The sequence below is a fragment of the Artemia sp. Qi Xiang Cuo genome, chromosome 3, assembly GCF_049724085.1.
Source record: "Artemia sp. Qi Xiang Cuo chromosome 3, ASM4972408v1, whole genome shotgun sequence".
Taxonomy (NCBI): Eukaryota; Metazoa; Arthropoda; class Branchiopoda; order Anostraca; family Artemiidae; genus Artemia; species Artemia sp. Qi Xiang Cuo.
Window position 1 is genome coordinate 74,976,264 of NC_142796.1, and position 17,665 is coordinate 74,993,928.

General features: G+C 34.3%; 1 protein-coding gene across 1 annotated transcript in view; it reads left to right on the top strand.

The window, feature by feature from the left end:
- Positions 1-352: 352 nt before the first annotated feature.
- The window catches only part of rl (Mitogen-activated protein kinase rl), a 59,160-nt gene continuing 41,847 nt past the window's right edge, over positions 353-17,665 (top strand). Inside the window, exons 1-2 of the mRNA XM_089086575.1 lie at positions 353-566; positions 5,693-5,819. Coding sequence (XP_088942701.1) covers positions 445-566; positions 5,693-5,819 — 249 coding nt within the window. The 5' untranslated portion in view covers positions 353-444. The remainder of the gene's footprint in view (positions 567-5,692; positions 5,820-17,665) is intronic.

Consider the following 17,665-nt stretch of genomic DNA (forward strand, 5'->3'; position numbering starts at 1 on the left):
TGATCTGCCTGGTCGGAAACCATGTTGTTGTTTCGATAGAAGGTTATTTGTGATCAAATGTCTAAGAACGGCAGTGTTGACAATACCTTCTAGGATTTTCCCAACAGCAGACGTAATACTGATTGGCCGATAACTGCAAGCTTTGCCGCTTTTATTTTTAATACCGCTTTAATATAGTATACCAAGAAAGTGTTTTTTTTTTTGGTCTAATAGGCGTAATTGCAAGAAAAACCGTCACTTTTTGCATATTTTCATATCAAATTTACAAGGTCTTTCGGGGCATAACAAAAATAGCGTCCAGAGGGAGTAATTTAAAAGCATTTATGGAAGAAATAATTGTAGATTCCAGATTTATTGTTTCTGAATTCTTCTCTGTCAATGAAAGATTTCTGATTTAAAATAGTGATACAAATATCGAATATTTAGTCTTTCTTTTGGATTAAAATGGACGTTGACAATAGTTCTGGGGAGTCTAAAATAGAGATTGTCAGGGGTCAGAATTTTGATGTTGGACCAAGATACACAAATCTGGCATACATTGGAGAGGGAGCTTATGGAATGGTTGTGTAAGTTTCAAACATGGTACTGTTGTTATGCTTGATTCTCCCCTCAAATGGAAAAATTATGAAATTCCAAAGTTAACTTAAAAATAATTCTAAAATACTTACAACTTGTCTTAAAAGTATTTCACTTAACTTTACCTCCAACCCCCTACCCAATGTACAAAGATATAGTACAAATTATTTTCTCCATGCAATTGTCAGTATATTACTTTCTTTCAAATAAATTTAATGGCAAACAAGTATTGTTCAATAATTCAATCAACTTGAAAAGCATGGAGAATAACCTAGGCTATAGCCTATAGGCCTAGCATAGATGTTAAGAAGACTAAATTGCTAAGGATAGGAATAGGTGATAATGAAAAGGTGACCTTGAGTAGGCCTAACAAAAAGATCAATCAAGTGGGCAGCTTTAGCTAGCCTGCTTACCTTGGTAGTATTAGGCTATTAGTAAAAATGGTAGGCCTAGGTGCAGTGATGATGTTAAAAGTAAAATAGCCAAGTCCAGTTGTTTTTTTTCACAGTTGTAAAAAGTTTGGCAGAATAGGCAGATAAGTCTGCAAACCAATATTAGATTATTGGTAGATAGGCTACAATGATGACACTGGTCAAATATAGTTTTAAAGTATAGACACCACAAAAAATAGAGGAAGATTTGCTAGATGTTTTCATGAGAAATTAGCTACAGATTGTTCTGGGTACCCAGCTGGGTCAATATCTACCAAATCATATTATTGAGTTAGGACTAAAGTGAATACACCATTCAATGCCTTTTTTTATGCTGATTACAAATATAATAAGCATTTATATCGGAAATTAATTTCAGCCCCCCCCCCTATATATGCCAATTCAGGGTTTGGTTAGGTATCGCCTATATAGGGGGGGGGGGGGAGGGCTGAAATTCATTCTTGATAGAAATGCTTATTATATTCATAATCAGCATAAAAAAAGGCATCAAATGGTGTATTCACTTTATTCCTAACTCAATAATATGATTTGGTAGATATTGACCGCCAGCTGACTGACTGTATTTCAAACAGTAGGCTGTTCAAAAAGTTTGGTCTAGCCCTGCTTTCTAGGGCTATGATAAGAGAAAGGTTGAGATGGCTACAGCATTTTCTATGGATGAGGGTAACAAATTGCCAAATATTGTCATTTTTGGCCAAGTGTCTGGGGCTAAATGTCACTATCTTGTTTAGGGTAGGAGGTTGTTGTAAGGAAGTATTTAAAGGAAATACAAACTCTGGTATAAATGTATAACCATACCAGGTCATAAGGAGACATTTTAGTAAAACAATTCTCACTTCATAATATGCAAAATTATCCTAGTTAACATGTTTTCCAGGGGGAGCACCTTTATCCTCACTATTTTCCTTGTTTTTTAATCACATTTTTCAATATTTATGTCTATTCTCCAAATCTTGAAAATAAAAAGAACACAATTTTGTTATTTTTTTTTTACAATAGTGAGGATAAAGGTGCTCCGCCCATAAAATAAGTTAACTAGGATAATTTTGCATATTATGAAGTAAGAATTGTTTTTTAACATGTCTCTTCATGACCTGGCATGATCATACATTTATACCCAAACTTCTTTAGGAGGATGTAAAGAGAGAGGCTTTGAATAGATTGGAATAGAGAAGGAGTGTGCATAGCTGTGTTGGCCTCAGGTGGCTTGGTGCTGTGGTGGGTTGTTAATAGCAATAGTATTAGTATTCCTGATTCAGGTACAAATAGAAATTTTTGTCTCACTAGCCAGTATTTTTTTTTAGAAACAGTCTTTTAAACTTCTGGTGACTATGAGCTATTTTGAGCCCTCTAAGAGCTCAAAATATAACCTGCTCCTGAAGGAATTATTGGATAATGACAGAGCTTAAAAAAGGTATTAAGTGATATGTTCACTTTCATCCTAGCTAAAATATGTTGTAAACTACAAATTTAACAAGTAATAAGATTCCAAATATGATATAAGTAAGTATTTTAGAAAAACTTTAGTAGTTTTCAAAACTTTATTGTTTTTCCTTCTAGAGAGAGTTTCCAAAATAGGCCTATCATATTTGGATTTTTGACAATGCAAAACAACCCAGATACTTACTTTTATCATTCCTAAATATACTTAACTTCACTTTGCTTTTGTAATTTAGGCTATAATTTTGTCTAATATGGGTAGAGGATAAAATGAAGCAAGCACATTTAGGAATGGTAAAAGTAAGTATTTGAAAATGTTTTAAAGTAGTTTCAGAATTATATATTTAAATATAATCATTCTTCCTCAGATGATTGTCTGTGATTGATTGAGTCCATGAGTACACCTGTCTATGATTGAGGCACTTTATTTTAACTTTTGAGATGGTATCTGTGACCAGGATTGGTCTGTAATTTCCAAGATTATACTGAAGCCAAAAATTTGCATTTGTTATTAGGCTATACTATTAACTATCAGTGCATTTAAAATAGGTAGCATTTTGTAAGACTAAAATATTCAAATTTAGGCTATACATGTTAAGAAAATTCAGACAAATCTAATGGTAAAAAACAAAACAAAAAATAAATCTTCATGGGGTATAATACAGTTTGTATAGTGATTTAAGTAATGAGATGAGGAATAGCTGTTTAATTACTGAGTATCTTGCCCTATAATGTTAGAATTCTTGTACAATGCTCTGTCAAGATATAATGCTCAAAACTTCATTGTTTTCCAAGTATGGATCCAGTGAAGGTTGGTTGCCTAATAAGCACAAAAAAGGATGAGATTTGTTAAAACCAAATTTTCAAGGAGCAAGAAAGAACAGCATTTTTCTTTAAGGTATTTTCTATACCATAAAAAGGAACTTACTTAGACTCAGTCCCTCCCATGCCAGTTGGCACATAAGGTGACAATGTTGCCTCTCCATGATGGCCTCTAAATTGCTTGCAGCCATGTGTCTACTAGCCTGCAAAGCCTTCCCTTCTAGGCATCAGTCAAGCAATGCTTTTTACTATCCACACCTTCTAATCCCAGGGAAACCCAACACCAGACATCATGGCATCAACCAATACAGACTATATGGCCCCAATACTGTTATCTATAACTTCAGATTTTCTCAACTCAATCCCTTGGCAATTACTTTTGGAACCTTGTATTTGTTTTTTCACTCTGGTTTGGGTCCATATATTAGCACTGAGGGGACTTTGCTATTTACAAGTCAGAATTTGAGCTTTAGAGAGTATACAGAGTTTTTCCATATTTTGATTAGTCTGGTAAAAGCAGAGAAAGAAGTGCTATGTTATCAGCAATATCACCATCAAACATAGTGCAACTCTCATTCAACTGCATTCTTCATATAAAGTGACAATTAATACAGAGATTCTAACAAAGGTATTAGAGTAAATAGGAAGTAATAGGCTACTCATATATTTATTAATATGTTTAAGCATTAGTTATTATTTGTCCTGCAAAAGATCCAAACAATTAAACATGGTGAAGTTTTATTCTGCTCTTGAATGCAAAAATAAAGTGTTATAATTTGTGACCAACACCCACTGTTTCTGGGTAAGATTAGTATACACATGATGTAGCTAGTTTATGCTCCTACATCAGCAAAACCACATAACTACAATATGGAAAAATAGGCCCAAGAAAGATACAGTTCTCATATTTCACTGCTAAGTATTGTAACTCTGTTAAGAGTTAGAGTACTTATTTTTAATTTCTCTCTTATTTTAATTTCTCTAGCTCATTATGACAAGCCTCTACTGTTAGAAATGGCTGTGGCATCATCAAATTGTACTTTATTGTCAGGGTGGTGAAAAATGTGTTCTGCCAAAGCTGAAAACAAATTTTTAGGAGGTTGTTACTCCTTTTTATTGCCATGACAGTTATCAAAATGTCCAAGAAGTTATCACAAATGACAGCACACATGCAATTATTTTGGAAAGGGACACAGGGTATAACTCCTATTGAATAATGAAAAATTTGGCCTCTCCGTAGTTAAATGTCTGCTTATTGGGCTGGTGGAGCCTCAAAGTATTTGTTCTGTTGTTGTGTTTACACTCTGTTTCTTCCTTTAAATTTATTTCTAAATACTGTCTTATCAAAGGAAACTATTAAGTTAGGTCTTAGTGGGTATGTAGCTTAAGGGAGTCTTGTTTGAATCCAGTCTTCTTCCTTAATTTCAGGGTTTTACCAGCATTGCTGCTGGTTTTGCAGGAATACTCTGCAACATAAATAAGGCAAAAAATTTAAATAATTGATAAACCCTTTGATTAAGATGATGAAAAACTATATTTACCAAAAAAAGCCCAAATATATCAGCTTGACATCTGGAAAGCAAAACAGAAAAACTAGAACAAAAATTTAAAATGTACTAAAAAACTACTCAAAAGAAATTAAAAAAAAATTTAAAATAAAAAAAAGGAGGGGAAAACAGAAGAACACATCTGGAACAAATATGTATCCCTATTTTGTGTCTAGGCATATCCAGCAGTATAGGCCTACTGTTTATTACATTTTAATGTTGTTGTATATTATTCAACAATGCTACATGTATATGTATTTTAAATATTGTGCTTTTGTATCTGGTATAGATAAGGAATTTTAATCATGTTTTGTGTCATTTGACCTATTAAAACGACCTTTAAATTAATTCAGCTTTTCAATTTTCAATATTCTGATGTTGAAGCACTAAATATATCCAAAACTGTAGTTGGTTGGAACTCAGAAAATTCCTAGAAAGAATGATTGATATGCCAAAATGAAGGAATTTATCATTTTATTAATGAGCCACTTCAACTATACTTCAGTACATCCTCAGGTACAGGAAAAACTACAAAGTATCTGTGTCTGGTTATATATATATATATATATATATATATATATATATATATATATATATATATATATATATATATATATATATATATATATATATATATATATATATATATATATATATATATATATATATATATATATATATATATATATATATATATATATATATATATATATATATATATATATATAATAGCCTATTGTATCCTATTTTCACAGTTTGTTTTCTTCAATGAGATTTGTTTTTTTATTAAATGAGTTTTTCATTTTAAGCTACTTAATTAAATTCTTTTTTTTGTACTGAATGAATCTTTTATAGGTCTGCCTATGATACTGTGACCAAAACCAAAGTGGCAATCAAGAAGATATCTCCTTTTGAACATCAGACATACTGCCAGAGAACACTAAGAGAAATAAAAATATTGACTCGCTTTAAACATGAAAATGTAAGCTTTTTATTTTTAATCTTTCTGTTTGAGTAGCTGTGCAGGAACCAACCACTGTAAGTAGGCTGCCAATGATATTGAAGATTGGTCTTAGAGAAGGTTTGTTTGTTATTATAAATGACCCTTATCAAGGTAACAATGATTGTTTTTAATTACAATACAATCTTGATCAGGCATATACACAAGAATTTAGTTAAGGGAGGACATGTTTTACCAAAATATACAACAAAACAGATAAATTGTGTGAGACTAGAAAAAAAATATTCCTGTTTAAGTGGCTAGAAGACTCTCCTGTGTATTTGCATGATTTTCATATTAAATACAAAAAAATAATACAGGTAAAGAAGAGAGTTAGAATTTACAAAAAAAAAAAAAAACAAGAAAAAACACCAGATATGAAGATGGCTGCCGCCCTCCTCAATCTCTTTTAACCTTTGGCCAAAAGTTCTAAGTTCTTTTTTACCCAAATTGAATGTTAACCAAATTAAATGCTCCAAAAGTGAAAGTGCTTATTTCCATGTATTTGTTTTACACATTACAACTTGCTGCTCAAATGTTTCTAATGACAGTTGGTGAACTATTACTTGCAATGTTAAAGTGCAAGTTAATTTTAGCTCAAAGAGCAGAAGGATTGGTACTGGTGGCAGTCCTCTTTATATCTAGTATAATTTGTTGTTGTTGTAGTTTTTTTTTTTTTACTGTTTAATTTCTTTTCTGTTTGAATTTATTTTCTTATAAGTATAAGCAATGTCTTATTAAGACATGAAAAAAGTTGAACAATTTTTTAAGTTCAGATCAGAATTGCTAAAGTTATTATGTAGACTGCGAAAATATTTATGGTGCCTGAACAATAATTTTAATGTTTTAATTCAAACTAGAAAAATACTTAAAAATAATTTTTTTTTTTTTTTTTGTAAGATAAAATCAACTCGCTAGATGATTAAGCTGACAGGTTTGAATGCAATCAGTCTTCTTCTTCTTTTGAAAACCTTCTTTCAAAGCACCTGGAATCTATAATAGACTCCTTTTGGCTTCTAGGAGGTTTCAGCTAAATATCAATTAATACAACGAAAATCAACACAACCAACAGATAAACAAGTTTGTTTTTTTTTCAATTTTTTTCCCCCTTCAATTCTTAAGGAATATAATACTCTTGGTTTCATATAACAAAAACATTTTATATAACAGAAAAAAAAGAAACAATGGAATTGGATGGTTTGTGGGAAGTACGAGTACTTGAGCTGCCATAATCCCAGCAATTTAAGGCCTGGAGCCCAGTTAGTACCTATTTGGCTCTTGCTACTCGCTCTCTTCTGCACTCACTCTGCTTTCTTCAAACAATATTAGTATTCATGAGAAAATCAATTATGCTTTTGTACAAGTATCTTTCATCTGATGCATTATAATTGGCTTTAAATAGCTTGTCAATATCTTTATTCGTCTTCAGTCTTTCAAATATACGTTTGATATTTGATGCCAAGTAAGCTGTGCTGTAACGTTAAAAAATTATATGTTGTAAAGTCTCAGGCACTTTTAAGCAAAATCTGCAGTGTGGGTTGTCCCTTTTATTCCATTCATGTCCTTCCTTTCTTAAAATCAGAGAGTTACTCTTTATTCCGAAATAAAGAACATTAGTTTCCCGAAATGGGAAGATGAGAATAAAAAGAAAAAACTGTTCTTGAGGTATTCTATGTCGGGTTGAGTCTAGTAGGGTGAGAGACCTGGCATTTATAGGAATAGGTGTATCCACTGAAAAATTCGCCAGATCATCAGCAATATTAATATAGTGTATACCCTGATGGCTTGGAACGTGTTGAAACTGGATGGTAATATTTCTCTGTTTAAGGTCAAAGAGAAGGCTCACGAGGTAATGCAGATCTGAGTCCAGTGCTGATTTGTGCAGTTTAGAAATCAATTGTAAAGCTGACTTTGAGTCTGAAAAGACAATGCACTTTTTTGATAATGGGGGTCTTGCTTTACCTACCTTAAGTGCCTCAATTATGGCTTTAATCTCTGAAGTCAGGATGGAAGCTCCATTTGGCAGCCTTGTACAAATATTCAAAGAGTAGTTTGGGAAATGTTGCAGCTGAAGCAACTTTTGACCCTTTTACGAAACCATCTGTGTAGATTTGTAGGAAATCAGGATAATCATTTAAGACTTTCTGTCTGAAAACTACCTTAATCTGAGTGGGGAGAAAACTTGACTTCTTATCCATTATTAATTAAAAAAAACTTTTTCCACAAAATAAGTTTTTCAAAGAAAAGTAAAGAACTCCATTAAACAAAAAATGAGAAAAAATAAAATCAAATAATCTACCAAGCATGAAACTACCACAAATCAGCATCAATAAATAAATGAAACCCAAAATGAACAGAAATTACAATAGATAACTGAGTCAAACTCAAAATGAGCAGAAATTAACTTAAGTTGGACTCAGAACCCCTATTCCTTCCCAAGGCCAGAACAAAATTTGCACTTTACTGAAAAAAAAATATAAATATTTTTACTTTTATAACTTTAATAAATCAAATAATATTAACATTTGATTACTAAATATCAGTATATGTATATTAAACTGACATTGCACATTCATTTGTATCTTTTTCAGTAAAGTGCAAATTTTGTTCTGGCCTTGGGAAGGCATAGGGGTTTTGAGCCCAACATATGTTAATTTCTGCTCGTTTTGAGTTTGCTTGGTTATTTATTGTTGTTTCTGTTCGTTTTGGGTTTCATTTATTTAGCGATGCTGATTTGTGGTAGTTTCACGCTTGGTAGAATATTTGATTTGCTCATTTTTTGTTTAATGGAGTTCTTTACTTTTCTTTGAAAAACTTATTTTGTGGAAAAAGTTTTTTTAATTAATTTTTGTTCGTTTTATATTGACATAGTCTTTTCAGGGAAAAAGAAAATAATACTTTAAATCTTTTCGTTTTTTCTTAAGACTTTATAGTTTGGCCTGCTATTTGTTTGCTGGAGAAAAATTTTCAGCAATTTTTAACAGCGTACACCCTTTTAAAAATCTGGACACAAATAGTAGTATTTAATTTAATTTCATACCTTCTCTAGTTGACCTGAAATAGAAAACTTGATACCATTTACAAAAAAATTCTGTTCACTTTCTTTGATAGCTTCAATACACTTATGCTATTTTTATTTGGTTAAATTTTAAGAGCAAAAGTAGCCTCAAAAGTTTGAAAAAAATACCTTCAGTCGTTCTTGGGATACTGCTGAGATTTTTCAGCGGGAATTAGCATTAAAACAGTGGATTTTGATCTAATTTTAAGGCAATATTTTGTTTTTATACACAATGAACAAATGGGAGGGTGGGGGTGGGAGGGGGATTAGTTGCTCTCTAATCACTTTTGACTATTAAAAAGGGCATCAGCCCTTTCTATTTTCAATCAAATGAGCCTTTTTCGAAGTTCCCACGACAACTCCTTCGATACGAAGTGCCCTGGTCTAAACAACAACAACAACACAAATAATACATTATACCCACATCGATCTTTACTATGAAAATGTCAAGCCTTCCAATCACTTTCGACTATTAAATAGGGCACTAGGCCTTTAGATTTCCAATCAAATCAGCCCTTTTTGAAACGACAACGCTTTCTATAAGTACCTTATATGCCCCCAGGGCATAAATTACAACCCTTACTCTAAGGGCTGTTAGGGTGGTTGTCATCCTCTAAGACCTAATTTTCAGAACTTTTAACTACGTTAAACAAAATGGCTATCTCAAAATTTTGCTTGGATGTATTTGGGGAGAAGGTGGGCGTGAGAGGGGCGTTATTCGCTCTCCAATCACTTTCAACTATTGAAAATGGCACTAGCCCTTTCAATTTCTAATTGAATAAGCCCTTTTGAAGGTTCTACGACAATACTTTCAATAAAAACCTTATATGCCCCCAGGACCTAACTTACAACCCTTGCCCTAAGGTCTGGGGGGGGTGTCATCCTCAAAGACCTAATTTACAGAACTTTCAACTACGTTGAATGAAAAGGCTATCTGAAAATTTTGATTGGATGGGTTTGGAGGAATGTTGGGCGTGAGAGGGGAGTTAGTTACCCTCCAATCACTTTCGACTATTAAAAAGGGCACTAGCCCTCTCAATTTCCAATTGAATGAGCCCCTTTTAAATTTTTAAAACAACTCTATCTATAAAAACCTTATATGCCCTCAGGGCATAACTTACAACTTTTGCCCTGGGGGCTCAGGGGGCTTGTCATCCTTAAATAAATAATTTCCAGAACTTTCAACTATGCTGAACAAAATGGCTATCTCCAAACTTTGATTGAATGTTGTTGGGAAAATGGTGGGTATGAGAGGGGGGTTAATTACTCTGCCCTCACTTTTGACTATTAAAAAGGGCAATAATTTCCAATCAAATGAGCCCTTTTTGAAATTTCTACAACAACTTTTCATATAAACCTTATATGCCCCCAGGGCATAACTTACAACCCTTGCACGGAGGGCTCTAAAGGGGTTTATCATCCTAAAAAACCTAATTTCCAGAACTTTCAACTACGTTGAACAAAATGAATATCTCAAAATTTTAATTGGATGTGTTTGGGAAAATGGTGGGCGTGAGAGGGGCTTTAGTCGCTATCCAATCACTTTCAACTATTGAAAAAGGCACTAGCCCTTTCAATTTCCAATTGAATGAGCCTTTTTGAAGTTTCTACAACAACGCTTTCAATAAAAACCTTATATGCCCCCAGGGTATAACTTACAACCCTTGCCCTGAGGACTGTGGGGGGGGGGGTTGTCATTCTTAAAGACCTAATTTCCAAAACTTTCAACTACGTTGAATAAAATGGATATCTAAAAACTGTGATTGGATGTGTTTGGGGAAAAGGTGGGCGTGAGAGGGAAGTTAGTTGCCTTCAAATCACTTTCAACTATTAAAAAAGGGTACTAGCCCATTGAATTTCAAATAGAATGAGCCCTTTTTCAAGTTTCTATGACAGAGATTTCAATAAAAACCTTATATGCCACCAGGACATGTCTTATAACCCTTGCCCTAAGACTGTGGGGAGAGTGTCCTGCTCAAAGTTATAATTTCCTGAGCTTTCAACTGCGTTGAAGAAAATAGTTGTCTCAAAATGTTGATTGAATGTATTTGGGGAAATGGTGGGCGTGGAAGGGGTTTTAGTTGCCTTCCAATCACTTTCGACTATTAAAAAAGGCACTAGCAATTTCAATTTCCAATCGAATGAGCCCTTTTTGAAGTTTGTGCAACGACGTGTTCTATAAAAACCTTATAATCCTCTAGAGCATAGATTACGGATTTTGCCTTGGGAACTGTGGGGGGGTTTTCATCCTGAAAGACCTAATTTCTAGAGCTTACAACTACGTTGATTAAGCTAGTTATCTCAATACTTTGATTGGATGTATTTGGGGAAAAGGTGGGCGTGAGAGGGGAGTTAGTTGCCCTCCAATCACGTTCGACTGTTAAAAAGGGCACTACCCCTTTGAATTTCCAATCGAATGAGCCTTTTTTGAAGTTTCAACGACAACGCCTTCTATAAAAAACCTTATATGCCCCCAAGGCATAACTTACAACGCTTGTCCTGAGGGCTGTTGGGGAGTGTCCTCCTTAAAAACATAATTTATATCTGGAAATCAACTACGCTGAGCAAAATGGCTATCTCAAAATTTCGATTGGATGTGTTTCGGGAAATGGTGGGCGTTGAAGGGGTGTTAGTCGCCTTCCAATCACTTTTGACTATTAAAAAGGGCACAAGCCACTCCAATTTCCAATTGAGTGAGCCCTTTTCGAAGTTTATACAACAACTTCTTCGATTCGAAGTGCCCTGCTCTAAAGGAAAAAAAAATAGTAAATAATACATTGTGCCAACATCGTTCTTATATACCCCCAGGGCATAACTTAAATCCCTTGCCCTGAGGGTTGTGGGGGAGTGTCCTCCTCAAAAACATATTTTCTATCTAGAAATCAACTACGCTGAACAAAATGGCTAGGGCCTATATCAAACTTTTGATTGGATGTGTTTGGGGGAATGATGGGTTTGGGGGGGGGGCGAGTTGCCCTCTAGGCACTTTCGACTATTAAAAAGGGCACTAGCCACTCCAATTTCCAATCGAATGAGCCCTTTTCGAAGTTTCTACGACAACATACATTGTGCCGACATCGTTCTTTACTTAGGCAGTGCGATTGCGCTGCCTATGATAAGCTCTGTGCATACATGAATAGGATTAAACTTCCATTTTGGAGGCTGAAGATGTAAAATGCAACTCACTGCATCCTTATTCCAGTTGGAAACTAGTTTAATGAAAAGATTGCAAGAGCAGATATGCCTGCTATCATTCATTGAACAATTATTACTAAAGATTTTTGAAAAAAAAACCATGCAATTGACCAATTGCTTGGGGTATGGTTGTGAAAACCAAAGGCTATTTTTATTGCCATGTTTTGGAGAGTTTCCAATTCTGTTAAACTTGTTTTGCAACATTCTCTTGTATGCTTCAATACCGTACTCAATCTTTGACTGGATAAACCTTTTGTAAAAATCTAGCAGAACAGTTGGTGAGCTGGCCCATTTAGTAGTAGCTAAACGTTTTAAAAGAATAAGCCTTTTCATGCAAGACTTTTTAACAAAATCAATATGGTTTTTCCAAGTCAAACCATGGTCCAAATGGATACCAGGAAGTTTGGGAGAAGGGTCGTAATCGATTTCATTTCCATTTATCCATATTTTGAGAGGGACTAAACCTTTTCTTTTGTAAAATATAGTTGCCTTAGTCTTTGATGCTGATACCGGTAGAGAGTAAGCCATAGAAAAGCCCCATATATCTTTCATCATTTGGTTTAATTCTATTGCCATATCATTTTTATATTGGACCCAGAGCTGCAAATCAAAAGATCGTCAGCAAACTCCGCTTTTCAAGCATTATCAGAGCTGAATTTTAAATTAGACAGAAACAAAGTTAACAATAAAGGGCTAAGTGATGACCCCTGCGAGAGTCCACTATGCACTGGATATACATTAGAGTGTTCTCTATGGACTCTAACTTTATAATACCTGTCGGATAGGTAATTATCTAAAAATTCGATAACCCCCTCTGGGAAGTCCATATCTTTAAGGCTTCTACAGAGCAAAGTTTTATCAACATTGTCAAAAGCAGCCTCAAAATCCACCAACACGGCAATTAAAATCTTTCCTTGCTCTGTGGATTGTCTCATAGCAGCTTCAAGGAGGAAGTTATTGTCCACAGCGGATCTAGCCCGACGAAAACCTGATTGGGACCTTGGTAGTAGCTGGTTAGATTCGACAAACCATTCCAGTCTCTTATGAATTATTTTCTCTAACGGTTTACCGAGGACTGGTAAAATTGAGACTGGCTTAGGCACTGGTACAATAGTAGCATGCTTCCATAACTTTGGAAATCTCCTACTCTGCCAAGATTGATTATAAATATGAAGTAGTTTGGTTTTAAAAACCTTACCAGACTCAATTATCCATGTGTAACCGATTTTATCTTCACTTGCTGCAGATGAAATATTGACTCCTCCCAGAATATCATTCAACTGTGTTATTGTCAGAGGCACCAATAATTCCTCCTTTGACTTGCCAGAATCATGGAGTTTGCAACTGAGGGGTTTCATTGTTGCCAATACCTTAGTTTTCCCAAACCTGACAGCTAAAGCTTCTGCCTTTTATTTATCAGTATGTAATAATTTGTCACTGGACCATGATGACGGGACTGTGCTGCTTGTATTTTTATTACTTCCCATCATTTTATTTATAAAGGTATGAATCTTTGTTGAGGGGACATTTTCATATAATTCTAAGGGAAAATTATTCCATACTCCTCTTTTAGCTTTTAGCACTGTCTTTTAGACCAGAGATTCTGCTCTCCTCATTGAAATCAGTGCTTCTTGGCTAGGATGCTTTTGAAACCTATTTCTTGCCTTTTCCTTATCCTTGACTGCCTTTCTGCAATCATCTTTCCACCATATTTTAGGATGTTTCTTAACCGTCGGAAAATTAATTTGATCAAACAGTTTTTGGTAATGAACTTTAAGGAAGGAGAGACCCATCTCAATTGTAACCGAAACTCTAGAAAATGGGTTTTTGATACCAATAGATATATTAAAAGAATAAAATTTCAATGCTTATTTCAAATATATAACTTTCATCAAGTTTAGTGCTACCCATCAAAAGTTACGCACCAGAGAAAATTTGGCGGATTTTCAAAAAAAGGGGGAAAGACCCCCTAAAAGTTATAGAACCTTAATGAAAATCACACCATCATATTCAGCGTATTAGAGAACCCTACTGTAGAGGGTTCAAGCTCCTATCTACAAAAATGTGGAATTTTATATTTTTTACCAGAAGAAAGATCACAGATGCGTGTTTATTTGTTTTGTTTGTTTGTTTTTTTCCCAGGGGTTATCGTATCGACCCAGAGGTCCTACAATATTGTGGGAGGGCTCATTGGAACGGAAATTAAAAGTTCTAGTGCCCTTTTTAAGTTACCAAAAAAAATGGCGAGCAACTAGGCCCCCTCCTACGATTATTTTTTCCCAAAGTCACCCGATCAAAATTTTTAGATAGCCATTTTGTTCAGCATGGTCTGAAATATGATAAATATGTCTCTTGGGGTAACTTACTCCACAGACGTACCCAGAGGGAGGGATAAAAGTTATGAACTTTACCCAATGTTAACAGATAGTATTGGTTATTGGGAAGTATACAGAAGTTTTCAGGAGGTTTTTTTCTGGTAGTGGGAGGTAAGGGTGGTTCGGGGATTATGTTGGAGGATCTGTTCATGAAGGAAGTTTTCATGGGGGAAGGGAAATTGCCATGAAGGGGGCGCCGGACTTGCCAGCATTATTTATTGGTTATTGGGAAGTATACAACCATTTTCAGGAAGGATTTTTTCTGGGGGGGGGAGGCTAGAGGAGGGGGTTACTCTGGAGAATATTTCCGTGGAGGATGTTTCTTTGGGGTAAGGGAAAATTTCTATGAAGGGGGCGTCGGATTTCCAAGCATTATTTAAAAAACGATCAGAAATTAAATAAAAAAAAACAAGTTTTTTCAACTGAAATGTAAGAAGGAATATTAGAATTTAAAACGAACAGAAATTATAACGTATGTGAGGGGGTTCTCCCCCAAGTCAATACCTCGCTCTTTACGATACATTTTTTTTTTTTTCTTTAAACATATATATATATTATAATTTCCCGGACTTTTTTTTTCTGTTTTTTTTTAAACAAATTTTTTTTTAAATTTTAACTTTAAGAGCGTGTTATTTACTAATGGGACAACTCCTTCATATACGTAATAACATATACGTAATAAAAAAAAACAATAAAAAAACAAGCGATATGGCTCAATAGTAATCGAAACTTTTAAAAACGGAATTTTGATGTCAATAAATGTATCAAAAGAATGTGTTTATAATGCTGACTCTAAATATATAAATTTTATTAAGGTTAGTATTACTCATCAAAGGCTACGAGCCTGAGAAAATTTACTCGATTTTTTAAAGAGGGGGGAAACATCCCCTACAATTGAAAGAATTTTAATTAAAATCACACCGTTAGATTCAGCGTATCAGAAAACCCTAATACATAGGTTTCAAGCTCATATCTGCAAAAATCTGCAACTTTGTATTTTTTGCCAGAAGAAAAATATACGAATATAGAAGTTAGTTACATAAGTTAATTTGTAAAGACATCCATTTAGCAAAAGAAAAGTAAAATTTTTATGCCAATAAAAGCTGCATTAACTAAAAAACGATCAGAAATTAAATAAAAAAAAACAAGTTTTTTAAACTGAAAGTAAGGAGCGACATTAAAACTTAAAACGAACAGAAATTATTCCGTATATGAAATGGGTTGTCCCCTCCTCAACGCCTCGCGCTTTACGCTAAAGCTTGACTCTGTCTCACAACTTTATTTTTTAAAACAAAAAAAAAATTTAGCGTAAAGAGTGAGGCGTTGAGGAGGGGACAGCCCCTTTCATATACGGAATAATTTCTGTTCGTTTTAATTTTTAATGTTGCTCCTTACTTTCAGTTTAAAAAACTTGTTTTTTTTTTTATTTAATCAGAAATAAGCCCCATAGTCTTTTCAGCTGCTCTTTCTAAATGGTGTGAAATGAGGATAGCTTGACATTCAAGGTGATCTTCCTCTGTAAATGGCGAATAGTCCTCTTCATTTAAATATTGTTTGAAAAGATTCCAAAAAGCTTTCCTTATGTTGATTTTCTTTCTTGGTGGTTTTGGGGTCAAGGATTCATTTGTTATCTGACAAAGCAGAGCAGTATGGTCTGTCTGAAGTTCAGGAACTCTTTTAATCTCAATCTTTGGGTCTAGCCATGTAGGTCCAATTTGCAAATCTATTGTAGAAAAGGAATTTCCTCTAACATTGTAGTGAGTTGGAAGCCCATAAGGAGTGAAAATAGAAATCGGCTTAGGACCTGGTATTAGGTTTTGAAGAAAACTTCCTGCTTTGTCCGTAGAAGTCCAGTTTCCCCATAGGAAACTATGAGTATTAAAGTCCCTCAGGACAATAGTATTGCCATCACATGTAATCTCCTGAATGATATCTGTTATATCATTATTACCCTTAGGGTTATAAAAAGAAACAATTTTCAGTTGTTTCTCCGCCTCTAGATGTAAACAAATAGTAACAGCGTCTATCTCATGGGGATACTCCTTAGAAGCAATAAATGAATGGGAAATAAAATGTCTTATAAGGATTGCAACACCTCCACCTTTCCTCCCAGTATATCTGTCCTTCCTATAAATATTAAAACCTGGTACATGAATCCTCCTTAGGCTATGAAGGTTGGTGTGTTATGCACAAATTACATCATCAGGATTAAAAGCAATCCAAGCTATCAGCTCATTGAATCTTAAATTATTAAGTGACAGAACATTCCATTGAAGAATTTAAAATTACTCACTGTTTGTGCTTCAATCTTCCATCTGATCAAATGCAGAATTTGTATCTCTCTTATCATCCATCGTAGGAGATTGCATACCTTTACTTCTGGTTCTTTGTTCCAGTTGCAGCTCTTCACTAAGACTGGGAAATTTTCAAGGTTTTTTGCTAAACTTATATGGTTTTATTGCTTTTTCTTTGGAGTTGCTGGGCATAGCAATATGTTTCCTCAGTTTCTGAAGCTCCGTATTGGCAGATTTCTAGATTTCTTGCCCGAGTAATGAGACAACTGTTTTTTGTGAAAAAATAGCTTTTATTTGATCTGTGTGTCCGGATGTGCTTATAAGATGACTTACCGCTAGAAAAGTTCCGATCTTTTGGAATTCTTTGCTATTCACTTGATCATTATCATCTACTTTTTGTGCATGACTTAAATGCCCCCAGCTTGAATTTCCTTGGAGAGGTATTATACCATGAAGTGCTTGAGCATATGAAGGATATACATGTGTATTTTTATGGTTGACTTGAAGTGGAGAGTTTGCATAGTACGACTGAGGTGTGTAATTAACTCTTCTTCTAGCACTTATAGCTGAACGATTGTCAGTTTGCACTTTAGGCCTTTTTCGAACGGAAGATGCAAATACTGAAAAGGGAGATTTTGTTCAGTTGATGTTCTTAAAATATCTGCTCTATGCTTATGTGTAGGTCACAATTGTTTTTTAGTTGCACTACGATCCACACTCTTGCAATTTTTACAATAGGGCTGACTCGCTTGGCAGTTGTTTTAATCGTGGTCTTTTTGTCGACATTTAGTACAGGACGGATTTTGCTGTGAACATCTATTAACCGAATGTCCATGTAAATGACTTTTTGAACATTAAAGAGGCTTAGTTTTGTATGGTTTGTACTTAAGTTTTTGCCCAAATTAA